Source organism: Benincasa hispida, chromosome 12 (genome assembly GCF_009727055.1).
Source record: "Benincasa hispida cultivar B227 chromosome 12, ASM972705v1, whole genome shotgun sequence".
Classification (NCBI taxonomy): Eukaryota; Viridiplantae; Streptophyta; class Magnoliopsida; order Cucurbitales; family Cucurbitaceae; genus Benincasa; species Benincasa hispida.
In genome coordinates, this window is record NC_052360.1 from 52,441,816 (window position 1) to 52,467,033 (window position 25,218).

The 25,218-nt window shown below is 37.3% G+C and overlaps 1 protein-coding gene across 1 annotated transcript; it reads left to right on the forward strand.

Annotated features, from left to right (window-relative positions):
- Nucleotides 1–8,805: 8,805 nt before the first annotated feature.
- Nucleotides 8,806–9,153, forward strand: LOC120067542. The gene has a single exon (XM_039019092.1). The coding sequence runs from the start codon at nucleotides 8,806–8,808 to the stop codon at nucleotides 9,151–9,153; it is 348 nt and encodes a 115-aa protein (XP_038875020.1).
- The last annotated feature ends 16,065 nt before the right edge of the window (nucleotides 9,154–25,218 follow it).

Sequence of the window (25,218 nt, forward strand, 5' to 3'; positions counted from 1 at the left end):
CAAGATATCGCTATGTTTACCTAATGCATCATGAGTCTGAAAATCTTGAAAAGTTCAAAGAGTATAAGGCAAAAAGTTGAGAACTTATTATGTATAAAGATTAAAACACTTCAATCAGATCGAGGTGGTGAGTATATAGATTTACAATTCCAAAACTATCTTGTAGTTTTGGGATTGGTGTCCTGATTCTCTCGGAGTCTCGTAGTTTTTAATCTATACACATAGTTATGAATAAAATAAGTGTTATTTTATTTGGCATTTACTCATATCTAATAAACAAAGCTCCATGGTTATCGTATGTAACTTAAGCATGTATATGATATATACAAGTGGATAATGCCTTAAGTGATAACCTAAGGATTAAGAAGGGATACATGATCCTAGTGACACTACGGATACGACCCATTTTATAGAGGTTTGCAAGTTTTGTGAATTAATACAGATGGTAGATCCTGACCATTCATATGGAGACATGCGAGTGGGGGTATCCTATACAAAGAGTTTGTATAAGACCGGACCACGAGATGACTAGTCTTTGTATATAACGCCGTTGATACTTGAGACTTACATCTCACCTAAATGACCATAGGTGACATGACCTCAATCCTGAATGTTTTGGCAACTCTTGCCTTTAAGAGCGGTCTTTTGATTAGTATGGTTAAGAGTGGCCAGATTGCCAACTCAACATTTCTACCTTTTTTTAGGATTTGTCTGATTTGGAAGCTGGGAACTTAGTTACACAAGATGAAATTCAGTCCTTTTCCGAAGTAGGGGTAAGTAGATAGATTGTTCCCTTAAGGGCTGATTCTAGATCTTGAACATAGTGGCCACAACTTCTCTTTAGAAGAGAGAACTCAGTCATAGTAGGACTATGACTTATGTTCATTAGAGGGATCAGTGGTACTTAAGGAGTTAGATGTAACTAAAAAAGCATAACGGTTATTGGCCCAGCTGTACTTATAAGTGATCTGTGAAGGTTTATCGCACTATTGATTGGTTGATATGGACACATAATATATTTGTACTAAGAAGTGTTCACCTGTTGGTCTTTAGTGGAGTACCTGACAGTTAACAAATGGTGGATCCCATGACTAAAGAGTTTAGTCAGTTATTCATATACGGTTGGAGCTTCGAGCTACAGGTCCATAAGGTCTCCTTGGTAGCTTAATGGATTCAAGTTGAGAATAAGTTCTTGGTGTTGATTAGAAATATTCAAAATGACAAGAGAAAATTCGATTATATATGATATGGTCGGTGTGATGCATGAGATAATTGGTGGTTTCATGGTAACCGCGAGATAAAAGGAAAAATGTTTTCCTAATTTTAGTAGTTGAAGAATTTTGAGATTTGTTATTCTTGGCAAGTTCTAATGGAAAAGTTGTCAAATGAATAGAATTAACTAAAAGATGGCTGAAGAGAGACTAAACGATCCTGCAGTGACACTACACCAATAGTTCGCTCAGCTGGCCATTAGCTAAACGATCGCAGAGCATTTGCTAAATGATCGAAGAGCATTTGTTAAACAATTGGGCATCGTCTATAGGATAGACCTTTGTCATCTCCCACTTGCTCAATCATTTACACGATTGTTATGCCTCTGGTCTTTTCCTCTAACCAAGTTCACACAGAGTCCACGCTTCTGAATTCAAACATCGAGAATACCAAGTAGCCATTGTGGTAGTGTCTTACACAACTCAACTAAGTCGAGGCTTTTGGAGGTCATTCACTTGGAAGCGGCTCATTTTGTAGGTAGTACAAATGATGTGAACCACAAATCATTTATGTAATGTGAGATTGGGGGCATCTTTGAGTTTTCATTTAGATTGAACCACGAAAATAGTAACTTTTCTTTATAATGACCGTTTACTGTTAAAATTGACTATTTCATTATTTAGTAACCTAGGTTAACTCGATCTTAATACTAAGCTAGCCATGAACTCCTGTTTGTTCGGGATTATCCTTTGATCTGCATGGGTGAGAGTAGTCCAACAACACTTCTCAATAGGCCGTCCATTTTGGGGACAAGACCGGATGAATAGTTGGGGACATAGCCTTACAAGATGGAATTCACTCCTACCCGATTTTGGGTTAGCAGATAGATTGTTCTCTTAAGTACTGATTCCAAGTCTTGAACAATCGAGAAAGGTCTTGATTCATAGGTATTATGAATCAAAATTGTTCATTAAAGAGTTAGTAGGAACTTAAGGAACATGATGTATTCACAGGGGTAAAACGGTGATCTTGACCCAGTTATGATTAGGAAAAGCCTGTGAAGGATTGACTTACTGATTATGGTTATCAAATGGACATAATATATCTACAGTGAGGGGAGTTCAATTACGGGCTTTACTAAGTGACCCATTAGTTAACGAATGGGTGTTATTTCAGTATAATGAATTTAGCCAATTAATCTCGGACCGTTGGAGCCCATGATCTGTAGGTCCGCAAGGTCCCCCTACTAGCTCGTAAATTTATTAGCTTTAAGGTAGCATGATAAGTTAATTTGACACATTCAAATTAGAACTAAACGGAGTAGGAGAATTTATATTTAAATATGATTTAAATAAATGAAGGTGGATTTGTGTAAAAATTAATTTAATATTTGATATGAAATTAATTGAATTATTTAAATAATTATTTATTAATTTTATTAGAAAATTAATTTATAAAATTAATTTTACAAAATTAATAAATTTTAAAATCAAATTGATCTTTTGAAATCATTTGGTTTTTTGGAATATTGAAAAATTTACACAAAATGGAAATTTGGATTTCTCCATTACCATATTCAACTAGCTCACACAAAATCCATTTACATTTTACTTCATTAACTTCAAGCATGAGCTGCATTTCATGCAGCCATCTTCTTTGCATGAGAGAGCTACAATAAATAAAGAAGATTGAAGTGGAATTGAGGGATGCATTCAAAGAGATTTTTCAGAAAAATTCGAGGTGAAGAATGATGCATGTAATTGTGATGTGTTATGGTATGAGTTTGCGATGATGTGTGTTATGTGGTAATCATGCAAGTTTTCCTAACAAGATCCAAGTATAAGCCTTATTAGGTTTCCTGGTAAGTCCAGGGTCAAACATAGGGACTACTAAGTAAATCTGCGACAGACACTTTGATTCTTTTGCAGTAGTAAAAATAAATGAAGTGGATGGTGTTTCGATTATGGTATTTCCTATGCGACGGAGTTGAACGCGGAGTTGATAAAAGCATAGAGTTACAATGAGTATGCAGTGAAGGGGTTGAGAAGGGGTTTAGCTAACATTTCCTAAGATTGTGCATAAGTTATGCGATCATGCTACACACAAATAACAACATGTCATTTCTCAATGCAGAATGCCATAATTCCTATTTCTAGGATGCATGCGATGTGTATGCGAAACAGTCGATAGGACTTATGTCTAAGCCTCTACTCTTGTCTCTGCGATGATGAATGATGCACACATAAAACAAGGTGACCGCATACAATCATATCCTATTTCTAGGACGCATGCGATGTATGAATAGCAATAGAACTTATGTCTAACTTTCTATTTCTTGCTTATGCGATTCTAATCTGACTCTCTCAAGCCTAGATTCTAATCTGACTCTTTTGAGTCCAGATTCTATCTTCAGACTACTCTCTCAAGTATGTCCAAATGATGGATGACGCATACATAAGACAAGATGATCGCATAAAATGTAAACCTTAAGTCATGCTAGCTAAGTACTTCTCAACCCATTCAGAAATTTAGCTACTCATACGAGATAAGGAGAGATTGAACATGGATTGAAATGAGATTTCCATTTTATGTAAATAAGTACTAAATACAAAATAACAAATGGAATTGAGAGATAAGAAGCCCGGTAAGCAATGTCTTGCTTCCTGTAGCCTTTTACACTGTTCTTTTTTACTCCAACTTTGTTCTAGATGTGTATTCTTGCTCTCGCAAGTGTTAGCTCTCTCTCATTTGTAATGATTTCCAGAAGTCTCTCGATCCATCCAAGAATGATCTCTTGGCTTCCTCGTCTTCTTGCTCTTCTCCGTCCTCTAACTGTATGTGAACAGACTAACTGACTAACTCTCTAAAATATGCTAAGCTTTGTAACTCATTTATAGAACTCAAGGTGAAGAAACCTTTCTTGTGAATGATTGCAATGATGGGCGGCATTAATTCTCCTGCTCTGATGCGCCGATTAATGGTCACTGAAAGTTGAGTGTACTTGCTACAATATGGCTTCTAACGGCTTGTCAACTAAATTCGGAATCGACCGTCATCAGCTTTCTGTCCCATCATGATTTATTATGCTGTCATCTTGATACGAAGTCTTAGTGTGGCCACCTTTAAGAAACTTCTCACGATCATATACAATCGCATGACTTACGATCGTAATCTTCAAGCGTGCTGACGCCTGGTTCCTTTGGATTGCAATTTCACTTATGCCATCGCATTATTCTTGCATAAAGTAGGTAAATTAACTGCTTTTATGCGATGAGCGCTTGCGATCGCAATTCCTTTCAGTTTAGTGCTTTCGGCCATGATATTATTTATTTTACTATCGCATTCTCTCATTGTTTTACTTATTTGAGCTGTAATAACTTGTATTTCTACCAGTTATCAAAGAATTGTTCTTCAAAGTGAGTTATAGTAGTGAGCTTCATTCTAAATTTCCTTTCATTCAAGCTGTTCTTGAGTTCCACAACTTATTCTAAAGCTCCAAAAGGATAGTGGGGAATATCTTGAGGTAGTTCACAACAAGTTTCGGAGAAGACAATAGCTGAGAATCAAGATCTTGAAGAGTTCTACAAATGTATGACTTCAAACCATCTTATGTTAAATGAGCATGGTTTAGTTTTTGCCAAAATTAATGAATTAGAGTACTTATTGATCCTTGTTGCTTCCACTACATGCTGATATACTCTTTCAATTGGTATTAGAGCATCATATAAGCATTCAATTTGGTTTAATTTTGGTGTGGTGGTTGTTTTTCATGAGTTATATGAAACTGATGCATTAATATGGTTTTCTAAGTTTTGGTATTTTATTTCTCTTTGATTTCTTGATTAAATTTTTAATTGGCTCTTGATTCATGAGCTTATATGTGTTCTTAAGAGTTTATAATTTATTTGGAGTCATTAGAGTTGAAATTAAGTTGTAATTGAAGAAATAAGTGAAGAAGGTCGAGTTGTAGATTCCAGTTTTTTAGACTCTACTCAAATATCGTTGTTGAGGTTTAAACGTAAGACGACATCTAGCTACGGGTGCTAAATGATGTGAAGAAAAGCTAGACGATAAATTTAACGGTGAAGGATATTCAAACTGGAAATCAAACATCAGTACTATATTAGTTGTGGATGATTTGAGGTTTGTGTTGATGGAGGAATATCCTCCGGTTCCCAATACAACAGCGAATCGAAATGTTCGGGGACATCTATGATAGGTGGGTAAGGGCTAAAGAGAAAGCTTGGGCCTACATCTTAGCAAGTATATCTGATGTACTTTAATAAGAAACATGAGGTTATGCCCACTGCCCGTGAGATAATGGCGTCGCTTCAAGAGATGTTTGGGCAACCATCATCCTTTGTTCGACAGGAAGCCATTTAGTATGTTTATGTTACTTGCATGAAAGATGGAACCAACATTAAAGAACATGTTCTCGATATGATAATCCATTTTAATATTGTTAAGGCTCATGGGGCGATGATAGATGAAAAAGGTCAAGTAAGTATGATATTGCAATCTCACTCAGAGAGTTACCTGCCATTCAAAACAAATGCTGTTATGAACAAAATTACTTATAATTTGACCATGTTGCTGAATGAGTTACAAACATATTAGTCGATGATGAAACTAAAGGAAAAAGAAATAAATGTTATTTCTAAGCCTAAGAAGTTTTATAAAGGGTCTACATCTGGAACAAAACCCATTGATAATAAGAAGTCTATTCCTTCTTCTTCTAAAGAAAAATTTGTACAAATGAAGAAGAAAAGAAAAGGGAAAAAGAAAACCACTGCTAAGAATAACAAAAACAAAATTCCCAAAGGAAAATGTTTCCATTGCGAAGAAGATGGGCACTGAAAGCGTAACTGCCCAAAGTATTTGGCTGAAAAGAAAGCGGAAAAGGCGAAACAAGGTAAATCTGATTTACTAGTAGTTGAAACATGTCTAGTGGAGAATACTTTCCTTACCTGGATATTGGATTCAGGCGCCGCTAATCATGTTTGTACTTTTCTACAGGAAACTAGTTCTTGGAAAGACCTTTCTGAACAAGAAATGACTTTCAAGTTGGGAACGGGTGAAGTCATTTCAGCTCATGCAGTGGGAGATGTCAAGCTATATTTTTTAGAGTCTTTCATCTTACTTAGGAATGTACATTGTGCACCTAAGATGAAAAGAAACTTGATCTCCATTTCATGTCTGCTAGAAAATATGTACATAATATTTTTTGAATCTAATGAAATGTCTATTTATTCAAGAGGTGTTCATATTTGTTCTACAAGACTCAAAAATAACTTGGTCATTCTAAATATAAAGATGTTTAAATAGGCTGAGACTCAAAATAAGAGACGGAAAATTTCTCCTAACGCCTATCTTTGGCACCTTAGACTTGGTCACATTAATCTAAATCAGTTAGAATATAGTTCTTTACCTCCATATGAATCATGACTTGAGAGAAAAATGACAAAAAGATATTTTTCTGATAAATATAACATTTAGACCTATGTCGTCCGATGAATATAACAGCTCGAAGAGGCTATCAGTATTTGATCAATTTTTTTGATGATTACTCTAGATATGGCTACATTTACTTAATCAGTCATAAGTCTGAAACTCTTGAAAAGTTTAAAGAATTTAAGGCTGAGACAGAAAATTTGTTAAGTAAAAAGTCAGTTGAGGTATTTATGGATGATTTTTCAGTTTTTGGCAATACTTATGACTCCTGTTTATCAAATCTTGAAAAAGTCTTGAAGAGATGCGTTGAAACGAATCTCATTCTGAATTGGGAGAAATGTCACTTTATGGTTGAAGAAGAAATTGTCCTAGGTCACAAAATATTAAAGGCAGGATTGGAAGTCGATGAAGCGAAAATCGACGCAATTTCCAAGTTACCACCACCAGTAAATGTGAAAACACTTAGGAGTTTTTTGGGACATGCGGGGTTTTATCGAAGATTTATTTGCAACTTTTCCCAGATNCACTTAGGAGTTTTTTGGGACATGCGGGGTTTTATCGAAGATTTATTTGCAACTTTTCCCAGATCGCAAGGCCCTTAAGTGCACTCCTCGAAGATAACCGCAAATATGATTTTGATGATCCATGCGTTGAAGCATTCCACACACTGAAAAATGTGCTCATCACCGCACCCATTCTGATTACGCCAGATTGGACGCAACCATTTGCGTTGATGTGTGACGCTAGTGGATAAGCAGTGGGCGCAATCTTGAGGTAGCACAAAGATAAGGTTTTGCATCCTATATTTTATGCAAGTAAAACATTGAATGATGCACATAAAAATTATTCAACCACGGAAAAAGAAATGCTCGCAGTGGTATTTGCATTGGAGAAATTTTGACAGTATTTAATTGAAACAAATGTTGTGGTGTATACTGATCACTCCACGATCAAATACTTTATAACAAAGAAGGATGCGAAACTGAGGCTGATAAGGTGGGTGCTGCTCCTGCAAGAATTTGACCTAGAGATTAAGGATCGAAAGGGCACCGAGAACCAAGTCGCAGATCATCTGTTAAGGTTAGAAAATTGCAGGGTTCAGGAGAAAGAAAAAGACATTGAAGAAAGATTCCCTGGTAAACTGCTGATGTCAGTATGCGTTAATGTTCCATGGTACATGGACACTGTAAACTTCATAGTTTGTGGCCAAGTACCAGAAGACTATACATACCAGGAGAAGAAGAAGCTGAGACATGACGTCAAGTTTTATTTCTAGGATGACCCTTTCTTGTATCGACTTGGACCTGATCATATTTTGCATCGATGCGTTCCTGAGCATGAGGCCAAGCACATTTTGGAACTTTTTCATGAGTCCCCTTATGGAGGACATTTTGGGTGGCAGTGGACTGCCGCAATAGTCCTACAGAGTGGCTATTTTTGGCCAACACTGTTTAAGGATGCCCATGCCTATGTTGTACAGTGCGATAGATACCAGAGAACGGGAAACATGTTTAGAAGAAATGAAATGCCTTTGCCTTCAATCTCGTGGAGATTGAATTATTTGATGTATGCAGAATCGCATTAATGGGCCCTTTTCCACCTTCAGAAGGTCATCAATACATCCTGGTCGCGGTTGACTATGTATCGAAGTGGGTTGAGGCCATCGCATGTGCTAAGAACGATGTAGTCACGGTGGTGAAGTTTCTCAAGAAGAATATTTTTACCCAATATGCAACTCCCCGGGCCTTATACAACGATGAAGGATCACATTTTATCAACTGCATAATCACCAACCTGTTGACTAAGTTTAATGTCAACCATAAAGTTGCAACCGCATATCACCCACAAACTAATGAGTAGACAAAAATTTCTAACAGAGAGATCAAAACTATCTTGGAGAAGGTAGTCAGTACCTCTAGGAAGGATTAGTCATCCAAGCTCGATGAAGCACTGTGGGCATATAGGATTGCCTTCAAAACTCCAATTGGCATGTCCCCATATGCATTGGTCTTTGGAAAAGCTTGTCATCTACCTCTCGAGTTGGAACACAAGGCAATGTGGGCAAGCAAGAAGCTGAACTTTGATCTAGCAAGCGCGGGGAAAGTCTGGAAGTTGCGATTGAACCAGTTGGTCGAGTGGCGAATGAACGCCTACGAAAATGCCAAGCTTTATAAGGAGCGAACAAAGAAATGGCATGATGACCGCATAAGCAACCGGGCATTCTTCGAGGGTCAACAGGTACTTTTGTTTAACGCGCATTTGCGATTGTTTCTAGGGAAGTTGAAGTCCCGCTGGTCTGGGCCATTCCGCATCAACAAGACTATCTTTCCTTATGGCACAGTGAAGCTAACAACTGAAGACGGGAGCAACACATTCAAAGTCAATGGTCAACGAATTAAGCCCTACTTTGAGGGTGATGTGGATCGACGCATGGAGACCATTGACTTAGGCAAGCAGGATCGACTGCTTGCAGGGATACTATTGCGGTAACTCTGAAAAACTCTTTCAATCAGCATCCATATATCCATGTTTAAATGTTTTCTTTACAGCTTTCATTTACTGATTTTTAAATTGGGTTACTTACTATTTATTAGAATTAGCCCTTACTGCTTTACGTGTTTCCTTTCAATTTAATTGTGTATTTCCATATCATGTTTAATTTCTTTACTTTTATGCATTAGTAGCGTTGTTCTTAAAATTTCTGTGAATGACTAAATCGATGAACACCGCAAAGTCTTCTCGACTTGCGTTATTGATGAATAAAAAAAAAAGAGAGAGAGGGAAAAAAAATTGTTATGCATTGCGATGATGGGTGCATCTTGTGATAACACAATACACTTTGCGTCCATCCTACTTAAATGCATTGCGCTGAGGGGTGTGTTGTGCTCGTATGTATTTTTCACCCGTCCTTAGCAAAAACGCACTATGTTAAGGTAATGTTGTGCCACTAGAAATACTGTGCGCCCATCCTCCAGAACTGCACTGAGCTGGGGGGTGTGCTGCGATGATACATGCGTTGTTGCCCGTCCTCTGCAAAAATGCATTTGTGTTAATGAAAGCGTGATGTTAATTTTTAATCGTGCACCCGTCTGAATCAAATACAAAAGATAATTTCACTCATTATTCTTTATGTATAGAAGCTGATTTGTACAGCAAAAAGTTGGTTAATTTTTGTACATGCTAAAATTTTGTATTGCGTTATTTGTAATTCTTTGCATACTTGGTTAATTTTTAATACAACTGAGTAGCAATTCTTTCCGTATCCGTTAGCCTCTTATTTATCATCCTTTTTCAATTATTGCAATGTTCTTTATCTTCTATCTTGCATTATTTATTGCACTGCCATGATGAATTATATGCATACCCTTAGTAACATTTCCCACACTTTGTTTTTTCTGACTAACACTTAGATAATTCGTAGCCATAGCACTGCTTTACCTTTTATCCTTCAAAATTCTGCTCAAACCTTCTTTTCAAAATTCTAACTAAGTGTTTGTCTATTCTGTCCAAAAAAAAGCAATGAGGACCTTGCGCATCTCTAAATTTTTGGGTGGGGAAGGTTTGAGCAGATGTGATCAAGTGGATGCAGTCATTAGAAAATTCGTTCATTGTCAAAAAAAAAAAAAAAAGAAAAAAGAATCATACAAACTCCAATGTCAGCACAAGGGAAAATCAAAATTCCAACTTGATAAGAGTTAAGTTGTGAAAGGAACCTGCTCGTAGTTGAATGTTCGCATGACACCCGTGGGAGCAAGCCAAAACGAAGGTGGGTTTCCAAGAACGACGCAATATGAAAAGCAAAGAAGAGAAAAAAATATGAGAAAAAAAATAATAAGAGTATAAGAGACAACTCCTCTGACCAGCAAAAAGTTGAACTTAGCTGAAAATCAAGAGTTGAAGTTGAGATTGGCACACAACCGTAGTTGGATATTCGTATGACACCCGTGGGAACAAGCCAAAACAAAGGGTGTAACCATGATCAATAGTCTCTAATTAAATAAATCAAATTTGACCACCGCAGACGAATCATATCAAGTTGTTTTTGCATGAAGAGGTAAACATTCTTTTTAAAATAAGAAAAGAATTTTTGAGTAGAGGTTTGTTGTATAAAAGAATAAAGTAGGGCTTTGTTATGAATTATCAAGGATAGAAGGAAATTGCATTGTTAAGTAATGTTGCCAAGGTGGAGAATTCGGAACAACCAATCGATGCAAAATTTAGGATTAGAACTAAACAATATTGCTTTAGTGAAGATATGCTTGAAGACAAGCATATATCTAAATTTGGGGGTGTGATAACGTGTAGAAATACAAGTTATTTATACTATTTTATTTAGATATTGCGGCTAAAAGAAAGAAAAGTTGCGTCGATAGTATAGAAATTGGCTAAAAATGAGAATTATAAATTGTCGTCGATACACCCATTGACACCATTGCGATGGTAGAATATAGTGTTTCAATTTATGTTTTGCAGGAAATCAGTCACCATATGCGTTCATGGCTCAAAAATAAAATAAACAACGCATCTACGTCGCATTACACCCATCATTCAGGAATGAAGAGATGATCAACGCAATAACAGAGCATGCGACAATCGTTCAAGAGCTTTGTGATCAACGCAATTTCAACCGCATGCGGTAATAAAAAATAACACCGCATGCGGCGATCGATCGAAGATACAAAGAGCAACGCAATTGCAAAGGATTCTGACACGTGTGCAGCTTTCAGTTGTGCATTTCTGACGGGTTGATTGCGTAACAGAAGGAATATTCATTCCATCATTTCAGGAACTACCATAACCATATAGTGGGGACCACACATTCAAAGAGTCAAGCTTCGCCTATAAATAGCTTCTGCAATTCCATTGAAAGGTATACTTGAATGTATAGAAACGTGTATATACTGATCTGAGAGAGAGACTGGTCTAAAGCGATTTCCAGAGTAGATCCGGGATAATCAAGAGACAAAGCCGAGAGTTGAGTCTCCGGGCAAAAATCCTTCCAATCCCCGCCGTTGAAGCTCTGTACGAAGGTCACTTCTACCAGAAAAGCAAGCCTGAGCGGGAAGCTCTCCTCTCCATTACTTCCACACGTTGGCAAGCATAACCTACGTTCAGATCTGTGTCATGACGTTGACACTCCTTCTGTATTTGTGTCTAAATCTTTATTCATCACTTGTATTCATCTTCTCGACTCTATCATTCACACCATGTATCGAACGCTTAATCTTAGTATTAAATGTTATGATCATTTCCATTGTCATCTCTCTGTCTATTTTCGTTCATTCATAATCCATTTTCTTTATGATGTTTTCCGAATTCCCTGGGTAATTAGCAAGAATTAAGCAAGTAAATTAATTTGTGTTAAGGAAATAATTAAGTTTAGCTAAAGCATGCTCGACGACATCTTCACCTGTGAGAGAAAAAGTGAAGATGTTATTCCGCCTATCGAGAGAGGGTTAGAAGAATGCATTAATTAAAGCGAGAAGTACTTCCAGATATGGAAGCAACCTTGCATTCATCACGTTCATCCTTGTTTCACCATAGAGATATGGGAATGTGGCCGATCACCGAGGGGGGTACACCAAAGGAAAGAGAACCTTAGTTGCATCTTTAATGCAATTAACAAACTTGCGTTGTTTTTCCTAATTACTCTTTCTATTTCTAATTCATCCATAAAGACTTGTCATCGCATACCATGATCCTTTGTATAACTTTACAATCATTCTCAACCTCAGTATCATGTATCATGTTTCTTGTATCTTGTATCATCTTAGTTTAAGATTTTATTTTCAACGTAATTTTATTTTATCAACGAAACTTTATTTTCATCGCAATTTAAATTCCTGTATAAACAACCATTCTTTATTAATTGTAAAACCTGTCGCATGTATCACAAAAGTAACGCATTAATGAAAACAATCCCTGTGTACGACCTCGGATTATTCTGAGAAACTTGCATTGGAATTATACTTGGTTTCAGCACAAGGAAACTTGTGACACGTATTACTTATCGCATACTACAAGCATATCATTAACAACGCGTATTTAGAAGTAGTATCGCATAAAGACTAAAGATATAAAAACATCGTGACAAGTTTATGGCGCTGTTGCCGGAGACATGAGCTTGTATGATTCATTCTTTCATCAGTAATGTGCATAAACTATAACACAGCATAACATTCCATTCTTTAGCGTTACAAGTTTATGGCGTCGTTGCCGGGGATTAGTAACGGTTAATGTTGAGTACTTTTGTAGTACTTTGCAGGATAGATCTCTTTGTACTAGTTGTTTATCGCGAAGAGCAGTCTGATGGTTTATGAGTACTGGAATTGATCTAGAAATTCTAAGCTGACCCAAAGATCAAGTGTATTTTTCACGCTAGAGCACATCAGGACTAAGTTAAGTGAAAAGAAATATGGTAGATAATAATGAGGCACCCGAAGGAAATCAAGAGGTGAACCGGCCAGCACAAGATCCTTTATTTCTTGTTGCTAACCGCAACATCCCAATGAGGAACTATGCGGCACTGAACTTTTATAACTTCTCGCCTGGAATTTCAAGACCCACGGTTGAGGAGAATGCAAGTTTTGAGATAAGGCCGATAATGCTTCAAATGATTCAAAATGCGGGACAGTTCGGTGGTCTACAAGGAGAAGAACCACATGCTCATTTGACCCGTTTCGTGGAAATATGCAACACATTCTCTATACCTGGTGTGACTTCAGAAGGAATTAGATTGTATCTCTTCCCGAATACACTATGGGATGAGGCAAGGAGGTCGGCTCAGTCATTAGAGCCAAATGAAATCAACGCATAGGATCAGTAGGTCGAGAGATTTATGAATAAATTCTTCCCTCCAGCCGTCAACGCAAGGAGACGAAGGGATGTATTAAATTTCAAACAGAAGGGTTATGAAACTTTGAGCACCGCCTGGGTGCGATTCAGGAAATTAGTGAACTATCCGCACATCAGGATTTCTAATTGTGTTCTGATGGAGACATTTTATAATGTCTTGGATTGATCAACGCAAGTAGTTGCTGATGCCTCCACAACAGGAGGATTAATGAACGAGTCGTATGTAGAAGCAAAGATCATCTTAGATCAAATTTCGCAAAATACAGATGAATGGTTAGATAACGGGTATGAGGAAAGAGGTTCGAAGAAAAGAAGAGTAGAAGGCACCATTGTACCAGCTGATACAATAAACATCCTGGCAGACTAGATGACCACAATGACTTCGCTCCTTCAGACTATTGCTATTCAGCAAGGACATCTCTCTCAAGGACCAGCGCAAGCCAATACGTTGACACACGTGGCCGTAATAAATTGCGTTCAATGTGGAGAGGGACATTCAGTGGAAGTCTGCCCATGGAATCAACAATCTGTATACTATGTCTACAATGAATTGTTCAGTAGCATCTACACCCCTGGTTGGCGGAACCACCCAACTTTCAGTTTGGACGGGAATCACAACCAGGGGAGCCAAAGTAATCATCAGAGCAATTATCATGGGAATCAAGGCAACTCTCCGATTTTCATTAATCAGGACCACAGCTCAGGTAATTTCAAAGTATATCACCCTACGCCCAACCGTTTTTTCTGACACCTCTTGCAGTACCTCAAAACATCATATAGGATGATGGTTTAGAGGATCCATTAACCTTTAAAAAGGCAATGGAAGATGTTGACAAGGAATAGTGGATAAAGGCCATGGACGTTGAAATGGAGTCTATGTACTTCAACTTTGTCTAGGAACTTGTAGATCAACCACATGGTGTTACACTTATAGGTTGTAAATGGATTTACAAGAGGAAACGAGACCAAACTGGCAAGGTCCAAACCTATAAAGTCAGACTCGTGGCAAAAGGTTTTACCCAAAGAAAAGGAGTTGATTATGAAGAAACTTTTTCTCCTGTTGCCATGATAAAGTCAATAAGAAAACTTCTTTCCATTGCCACATATTATGACTATGAAATATGGCAAATGGATGTTAAGATAGCTTTTCTAAAAGGCTATCTTGATGAAAGTATTTTTATGCCTCAACTAGAAGGGTTCATCGAAAAAGGACAGGAACAGAAAGTCTGTAAGCTTAAACGATCCATTCATGAATTGAAACAAGCATCCAGATCCTGGAATATAAGGTTTGATACTGTGATCAAATCTTATGGCTTTGAATAAAATGTTGACGAACCTTGTGTATACAAGAAGATAGTCAACAAGACTGTACCATTCTTAGTTCTTTATGTTGATGATATCTTGCTCATTGGGAATGAGACAAGTTTCCTTGCTGACGTAAAAAGATGGTTAGCAACACAATTCCAAATGAAAGATTTTGGTGATGCCAAATATGTTATAGGAATATAGATCTTTCAAAATCGAAAGGATAGAACTCTAGCACTATCTCAGGCATCTTATTATTGACAAGATGATGTCAAAATATAATATGCAAAATTCCAAAAGAAGTATGATACCTTTTAGACAAGGAATTCATTTGTCAAAGGAACAGTGTCCTAAGACACCTCAAGATGTTGAGGAAATGACAAGAATTCCATATGCATCTGCAGTTGGGAGTTTGATGTACACAATGTTATGTACACGCCCTGACATATGCTTTGTAGTTGGAATGGTCAGCAAGTTCCAATCCATCCGGGACACAGTCATTGGACTGTTGTCAAAAACATCCTCAAGTATCTAAGAAGAACGAGGGACTAAATGCTTGTGTACGGACCTAATGATTTGATCCTTACAGGATATACTGATTCTGATTTTCAGACTGACATAGATTCTAGGAAATCTACTTCAGGACCAATTTTCACTCTCAATGAATGAGCTATAGTTTGAAGAAGCATTAAGCAAAGTTGTATCACTGACTTCACAATGGAAGTAGAATACGTGGTTGCATGTGAAGCTGCTAAAGAAGCAGTATGGCTACGCAAATTCTTGGCTGATTTGGAAGTAGTTCTTGATATGCACCTACCTATCACACTGTATTGTGACAATAGTGGTGTTGTTGCCAACTCAAAAAAATCAAGGAGTCACGAACATGGAAAAAATATTGAGAGAAAGTACCATCTCATCAGAGAGATCGTACACCAAAGAGATGTGATCGTCACAAAGATGGCCTCTAAAGACAACCTTGCTGATCCATTTACAAAGGTCCTCTTAGCTAAAGTGTTTGAGGGCCACCTGGTTGGACTAAGACTCTGAGTAGTGTAATCTAGGGCAAGTGGAACAATATCTATGGTATTTAAGATGCTCTAGTTTATTGTATTTTCCCTTTATGTTTCTCAACATTATATTTTATATATCTGTTCTCACTGGAGTTTTAGTCCAAGTGGGAGATTATTGAGAATGTCCTAGAACTCGCAATTCATGTTATACATTCTACTTATCAAAAAAAATACTATTGAGTAATTTATTCAATAAAGATGTTGATTTTGCATTCTATTATGAAAATCCAATAAACATATCCAAGGCTATAGTGTGAATACTTTAACTTTATGTGGTGACATAAACAAGATCAAGTTAATAGTATATAACCTAAATGGTCTAATAAGTATGTGGATGAAATTGGGTATCCATCCTGGTAACACTATTAGATGCAACCCATTTTGTAGGTTGTACAAATGATGTGATCCATAGATCATTTATGTAAAGACATGCCATCTTATGCAATGAGTTTGCATATAGACTAGACCACGAAAATAGTCACTTTTCTTTATAACGACCGTTTACAGTTAAAACTGACTATTTCATTATTTAATAACCTAAGTTAACTCGATATTAATTCTGAGCTAGCTATGAACTCCTATTTATTTGGGATTATCCTTTGATCTGTATGGGTGAGAGTAGTCCAACAACACTGCTTAATAAGCCTTTCATTTTGGGTATAAGACCGAATGAATAGCTGGGGACAAAGCTTTGCAAGATGGAATTCACTCCTACCCGATTTACAGTTAGTAGATAGGTTGTTCTCTTAAGTACTAATTCCAAGTCTTGAACAATTGGGGCCCCGCCTTCTCATGAAATAAAAAGGTCTTGATTCATAGGTATTATGAATTAGAATTGTTCATTAGAGGGTCAGTAGGAACTTAAGGAACAAGATGTATTCACAGGGGTAAAACAGTGATCTTGACTCAGCTTTGATTACGAACAACATGTCAAGGATCAACTTACTAATTATGGTTATATCAAGTGGACATAATATATCTACAGTGGGGGGAGTTCAACTATGGGCTTTAGTGGAGTTCCCCATTAGTTAACGAATAGGGGTTAATTCGGTATAATGAGTTTAGCCAATTAATCTTCGATCGTTGGAGTACATGATCTGTAGGTCCGCGAGGTCCCCTTACTAGCTCGTAAATGGATTAGCTTTAGAGTAGCATGATAAATTAATTTGAAACATTCAAATTAGAATTAAACGGAATATGATAATTTATATTTAAATATGATTTAAATATCTCAAGGTGGATTTGTGTAAAAATTAATTTAGTATTTGATATTAAATTAATTGAATTATTTAAATAATTATTCATTATTTTGTTAGAAAATTAATTTTATAAAATTAATAAATTTTAAAATCAAATTGATTTTTTGAAATCATTTGGTTTTTTGGAAAATTGAAAAATTTACACAAAATGAAAATTTGGATTTCCCCATTACCATCTTCAACTAGCTCACACAAAACCCATTTACATTTTGCTTCATTAACTTTAAGCATGAGCTGCATTTCATGCAGCAATCTTCTTTACATGATAGAGCTACAATAAATAAAGAATATTGAAGTGGAATTGAAGCATGCATTCAAAGAGTTATTTCATAAAAATTCGAGCTAAAGAATTGTTCTTCAAAGTGGGTTATAGCAGTGAGCTTCACTCTAAATTTCCTTTCATTTAAGCTCTTCTTGAGTCCCACAACTCATTCTAAAGCTCCAAGAGGATAGTGAGGAAGATCTTGAGGTGGTTCACAACAAGTTTCAAAGAAGACAAAAACTGAGAATCAAGATCTTGATGAGTTCCATAAATGCATGACTTCAAACCCTCTTATGTTAGATGAGCATGCTTTAGTTTCTACTAAAATTAATGAATTAGAGTGCTTATTGATTCTTGTTGCTTCTCCTGCATGTTGATATACTCTTTCACTTACTTCACATATTGGCTAGCATACCTGATGCTTTGGCCAAAAGGGTTAAGAACACGGTCATTGCACGTGAGATCATGGACTCATTGCAAGAATTGTTGGAACGTTAGTTCTTACTTTTCAAGCACAAAGGGATGGATGACAAAGATACCAGTAGTGTCAGTTCCCAAGATAACCTCCAGAAAGATAAAGCAAGTGTTGCTGACTCTGCTAAAGTTCATCGACGAGAAGTGTTCTCTTAAATGGAACTTCTGATACTAATCCCACTACTCTCCAAAAGAGAAGGATGTCTAAAGACAATAAATATGATTTATTTGTCTTGGAGACGTGTTTGGTAGAATGATGATTCTGCCTGGATCCTTGATTCAGGTGCTGCTAATCACGTTAGTTCCTCTTACCAAGGATTTCCTAGCAAACGTTGCCACAGGGAGAGTTGACTCTTCGAGTCGGTACTGGTGAGGTTGTTTCAGCTATTGCTATAGGCAGGATGAAGTTATTTTTGGACATGAAACATTATGTGTTACTTGATAATGTTTTTATAGTTCCTCATATCAAGAAGAACTTAATCTCGGTTTCTTGTCTCATTGAACAAGGTTATACAGTCTTCTTTTATGAGAGTAAAGTGTTTATTTTCAAGAATGATATGGAGATTGGTTTTGGTTCAGTGGAAAATAACTTGTATGTACTAAGGCCATTAGTCATAAAAGCCTTTCTTAATACTGAAATGTTCAGTACGGCGACAACAACTAAAAGACCAAAGGTTTCTCCTAAGAAAAATGCCCATCTTTGGCATCTAAGGTTAGATCACATCAACCTCAATAGGATTAAGCAGTTGGTGAAATGTGGACTTCTAAAGAGTTTAGAAGAAAACTCCTTGCCAGTGTGTGAATCATGCCTTGAAGGCAAGATTAACAAACGAACTTTTACTAGAAAAGGTTATAGAGCCAAGGAAACCTTGAAGCTTGTACATTCAGACCTTTTTTGTCCGATGAGTGTTAGGGCTCGAGGTGGGTATAAATATTTCATCTCTTTCATAGATGATTATTCAAGGTACGGGTATCTCTACCTAATGCAACGTAAGTGTGAAGCTCTTGACAATTTCACAGAGCATTAGGCTGAAGTTGAAAACTTGTTAGGTAAGAAGATAAAAACACTATAATTTGATCGTGGTGGAGAGTATCTAGACCTCCAATTCCAGAACTATATGATAGAACATGGAATTCCGTCCCAACCTTCGACCCCAGGTACACCTCAGCAGAATGGTGTATCAGAATGGAGAAACAGAACCTTATTGGGCATGGTTTGGTCTATGATGAGTTATGCTCATCTTCCAGATTCGTTTGAGGTTTTCCAGTGGAGACTGCATGTTATATTCTGAACAACACTCCCTCGAAAAGTGTTTCTGAAACACCTTTTGAATTGTGGAGAGGTCGTAAAGGTAGTTTACGCCACTTCAGGTTTGGGGTGTCCAGCCCACATGCTAGTGACTAACCCAAAGAAGTTGGAACCGCATTCGAAAGTTTGTCTTTTTGTAGGCTACCCCAGGGAAATGAGAGGTGGATACTTCTATGATTCGAGTGAGATTAAAGTGTTTGTTTCTACAAATGCTATCTTCTTGGAAGAAGACCACGAAGTAAGCTTATTTTACGTGAGACTTCTAGTGAGGCTACTGAGGGTTCAACAAGAGTTGTTGAATAGGCCGATAGATCAACAAAATTTGTTGATGTCGGTACAACTAGACAACCATCTCAAGAGTTGAGACTACCTCGACATAGTGGGAGGGTTATGAACCCATTGGAACGCTATATGGGTTTGACTGAAGCCTGGAATATCATTTCTCATGATGGGGTCGAGGATCCATTGTCTTATAAGTAAGCAATGGAGGATGTTGACAAAGATAGGTGGATTAAAGCCATGAACCAGGAAATGGAGTCTATGTACTTCAATAACGTCTAAAAACTTTTGGATTAACCTGATGGGGTAAAACCTATAGGGTGTAAGTGGATTTACAAGCAAAAACGAGATGTAGATGGAGTGGTGCAAACCTTTAAGGCTATACTCGTGGCAAAGGGTTATACCCAGATCGAGGGAGTGGACTATGAGGAAACTTTCTCACCTGTTGTCATGTTAAAGTCTATCAGGATACTCCTGTCCATAGCCATATTTTATGATTATGAGATATGGCAAATGGACGTCAAGACTGACTTTCTTAATGGTAATCTTGAGGAGACGATCTACATGGCTCAACCAGAGGGGTTCAATTTTTCAGATCAAGAGCAAAGAATTTGCAAGCTTAATAGGTCCATTTATGGGTTGAAACAAGCATCTAAAACGTGGAACATTAGATTTGACAATGCGGCCAAATTGTTTGGCTCTGATTAAAACGTTGATGAGCCTTATGTTTACAAGAAAATCATCAATAGCTCAGTAGCTTTCCTGGTACTGTATGTGGATGATATCCTACTCATTGGGAATGATGTAGGCTTTCTGACTGACATTAAAAAGTGGCTAGCTCCCCAATTCCAAATGAAAGATTTGGGAGAGGCGTAGTATGATCTAGGAATTTAGGTCATTCAGAATCATAAGAACAAGAGGTTAGTCTTGTCTCAGGTACTGTACATTGATCAATTGTTGATCAGACACAGGATGCATGATTCTAAGAGGGGTTTATTACCCTTCAGGCATGGAACTGTTTTGTCTAAGGATCAATGTCCTAAGACACCTCAAGAGGTTGAGGAGATAAGACGGATTCCCTCTACTTCGGCTGTTGGCAACTTCATGTATGCAATGTTATGTACTGAACCTGACATTTGCTATGGTAGGGATTATCAGTCATTATCAGTCCAATCCAAGATTAGATCACTAGACGACGGTCAAAATGATCCTTAAGTATCTTCGAGAAATGAGGGACTACATGCTCGTGTATAGAGATAAGGATTTGATCCTTACAGGATACATAGACTCTGACTTTTAGACTGATCGAGATTCTCAGAAATCGACATTAGAGTCAGTGTTCACTCTGAATAGAGGGGCCATAGTGTGGCCAAGCATCAAACAAGGATGCATCGCAGACTCTACTATGGAAGCCAAATACGTATCCGCTTATGAAGCAGCTAAGGAGGCTATTTGGCTGAGGAAATTCCTTACAGATTTTGAAGTTGTTCCAAATATGTCTTTGCCGATCACTCTCTATTGTGATAACAGCGGGGCAGTGGCAAATTCAAAGGAACCTTGGAGTCATTGTAGAGGCAAGCATATAGAATAGAAATATCATTTGATCAAGGAGATTGTGCATCGTGGTGATATGATAGTCACGAAGATCGCGTCGGAGCACAATGTTGCTAATCCGTTTACAAAGGCCCTCACGACTAAAGTGTTCGAAGGTCATCTGGTGAGTCTGGGTCTACGAGACATGTGACATCTTGTCTAGGGCAACTGGGAGATGATACTGGGGTATAGAGTATTCCCTAGTTTATTGTATATTGTACTTGTTTTTTCATGTATTGTACATTAGTCTCCCGTGATTATTGTATGTAAACTTAAGCAGTATATGAGATATACAAGTGGATCTTGCCTTAACTGATAACCTAAAAAGGTCTGTAGTATAAGGATAAAGGAGGGATACCTTATCCTGGTGACACTATAGATACGACCCGCTTTGTAGAGGTTTACAAGTGTTGTAAACTACTACAGATGGTCTAATCCTGACCATTCATATGGAGACATGCGAGCGGGGGTGTCCTATACAAAAAGTTTGTATAAGATCGGACCACGAGATTACTAGTTTCTTTATATATAGCTATTAATACTTGAGACTTACATCTCACCTAAACGACCATAGGTGAGATGACCTCAATCCTGAGTGTTTTGGGAACACTTGCCTTTGAAGGTGGTTCTTTGATTAGTATGGGTGAGAGTGGCCAAATTGCCAACTCAACATGCCTAACTTTTTGGGGATTTTTCTGATTTGGGATCTAGGAACTCAGTTACACAAGATGGAATACACTCCTTCCCCAAAGCAGGGGTAAGTAGATAGATTGCTCCCTTAAGGGTTGATTCCGGGTCTTGAACATAGTGGCCACAGCCTCTCTTTAGAAGAGAGGACTTAGTAATAATAGGACTATGACTTAAGTTCATTAGAGAAGTCAATGGTACTTAAGGAGTTAGATGTAACTACAGGAGCAAAACGGTAAAGTGTCCCAGCTATACTTATAAGCGATCTGTGAAGGGTTATCGCACTGTTGATTGGTTGATATGGACAAAAAATATATTTGTAGTGAGGAGAGTGCAGCTGTCGATCTTTAGTGGAGTGCCTGATAGTTAACGGATAGTGGATTCCATGACTAAAGAGTTTAGTCAGTTATTGACATACTGTTGGAGCTTCAAGCTACAAGTCCATAAGCTCCCCTTGGTAGCTCAATGGATTCAAATTGAGAATCAGTTCCTGGGGTTGATTTGAAGTATTCAAATTAACATGAAGAAATTTAATTATATATGATATAATTGGAGTGATGTATGAGATACATCAAGTGGAGGATTAATGTAAATATGATTTACATTAGGTACCATAAAATAGAAAAAGAACTATGGTTTATATGTTTCATGAGATGAAATATTAAAACTATAGGTTATAAATATAATATGGTAAGTTGATTATCATATTTATTTATAATAATATTAATTATTTCATAATTATCTCTTTTTCTCTAATAACCAATTAAATGGGAGGTTATTGGCGGTTTTATGGTAACCGTGAGATAAAAGGAAAAATGTTTTCCTAAAGATTGAACTTACTTGATTTGGAAAGTACTCACAGTAAAGCTATTAAGTGAAAGTGTTTCACTAAGTGATAGCTAGTAGAGAGACTAAACGATCATGGACATTAACTATATGATAGTTCACTCAGTTGGTCGTAGCTAAACGATCGTATGACATTGTCTATACGATAGGTTGCCATCTTCTACACGATCAAGCACATCGTCTGTACGATAGACAGCATACAATCTCTCACTTGCTTGATCGTCTACATGATTGTTGTTCCTCCAGTCTCTTCCTCTAACCAAGTCCATAGAGAGCCTACAACTCTTGGATTCTTACATCGAGAATATCAAGGTAACCATTGTGGTGGTGTCCTTACTTAACTCGATTGATTTTGAGGTTTTGGAGGTTGTTTGTTGTGTTGGTGCTGCGCATCGGTCATGTTGTTCGAGGGCAGTGTATTGCTATCTTGGATGCTTGGAGATTTATCGAGGGAGTCGTGAAGAATGTTTCTTCAAAGGTATGCATACTCTATCCCTTGACTCTCTTTTAAAGCATGTTGTAATTTCTTGAAGTGCATGACCTGATAGTTTCTGTAGCTGTACTGTAATTGATTGTGTTCAATTTCGAATGGAATTTTGAATGATCTTCTGCTGATCATGGAAATCCTCATGTTTGGTTTCCTTCAATTTTCTCCATATCCATGTTCTTGTTGTGCACCGTTGTGCTACTCAAATTCACAACCATTTGCTCATTTAAACATTTTTATTTAAATCATTAATGTTAGAGAAGGGATTCTTAGTCTTAGGGAGAGCGTAAGATTCAACTTCGGATAATGAGTTCTCCATCTCAGGCACATCATAAGATTCATTAGTGAAGGGAGTTCACTTACTTGAGGAAAGATATCATTGTGAGAGAAGTCTCACTCATCATCAGAAATCGAGGTGGTTAACACTAATATTCTCAAACTTCGGGGGAGTCTAAGCACGCTTGAGAAGAAGTATCACATCTAAGGGGAGCCTAGGTGATTAGTAAGTTGAGTTCTACATGAATCACTATAGTGGTCGTGTATTAAAGATCAGTACTATGTTGTAAACATCTTATTTCAATAATATTAGTTGATTATCTTTCCCGGACATACTGCCTCTAGACATAGGTGGATTATCACCTAACTGGGTTCCCAACTTCTGTGCACCTTTACTTCTTTACTTGCTAGTATTTTTTTTTTTTTTTTACAAAGCTTGTAAGTGCTTTCCGTTTAACATTCATATTTTGAGTGGGGAGTCATCCTATCGCTTTTTCAATTAGTATTAGAGCGAGTCACTTTCACCCCAGGTGCTTCAATCATGGACGGGATCAAAGAAGGTGGCTTGCCGCTCCTCCTCCGATCCTAGATGGAATAAATTACTCATATTGGAAAGCTCGAAGACAGCCTTTCTAAAGTCGATAGATAGCAAAACTTGGAAGGCTGTGGTCTTTGGGTGGTCTCATCCCCCTACCAAATCTGATGACATAAATGAAAATTTGAAGCCAGAGTTTTAGTGGGCTGGAGAAGAAGATGAAGCTTCATTAGGGAATTCTCATGCCTTGAATGTCATATTTAATGGTATAGACTGCAACATACTCAGACTAATTAGTACTTGTGTCTCAGCAAAGGAGGCATGGGATATCTTATCCATTACTCATGAGGGAACTTCTAAAGTCAAGATGTCGAGGCTGCAATTGTTGACATTGAAGTTTGAGAACCTTAGAATGAATAATGAAGAATCCATTGCTGAAATTAATGTTTGGCTATTAGACATTGCATGTCACACCCTTCCTCAAATTATCCTCTTAATCCAAGAAGAGATGTGAAGACAACAATTGCTAACCTTCTTACGACAACCACTGTCCAACAATGTTTTAGAAACCTATAATTTTAACACCTCGTTGAACGTGATTAACACTTTATAATTCTCTAGAAATTAACACACAACTTCAGCAACAACTTTAAACATATAATTTACTGCTAACAAGAAATATCAGCATCGACATACGCAACAGATTCAAGAACAAAACTTAAATACAACAAAAATTCCACTCTATTTTCCCACCCTCGGCAAGGACATAAGAAAAAATAAGAAACCATTATAAGCCACCTAAACTACAATCTTCCTGAGAGTTTGAGAAGTGACTAATTGGCAAAACTAGGCCTCGAGATGTCGACCACTACCTAGGGAGGAAAACATGTTAAAAGAGCGAGTTGGAAATTCCATTGAGTGACTATCTTAAATGAAACATACTTTAAATCATAGTTAACATAAACTTGCTTATCAAGAAGCATTTATTAAAACATATTCAGGATTTTTTTAAAAGGGACTAAAATAAGAAGAGTACATCATGAAAAAGAAGAGAAACCCCAAAATAATTTATTAGCATCTTTCTAAAACCCCCTTACTCCACTGCCTAAACATATGGGAGAGCCATTTTCCTCAATCCCTACTAACCTTAGTGAAGAGAGAACCATTTTGTTCAATCTCATCAATGTCGATAATATAGTCATACGTGCACACAGAGCTAGATTGGGTCTTGACCACCTTACCATACCTTCGGTGTCAGGGATCCCTAACATCATTATAATTTGGGTACCTTACCATACCTTCGGTACCAACATTGGAG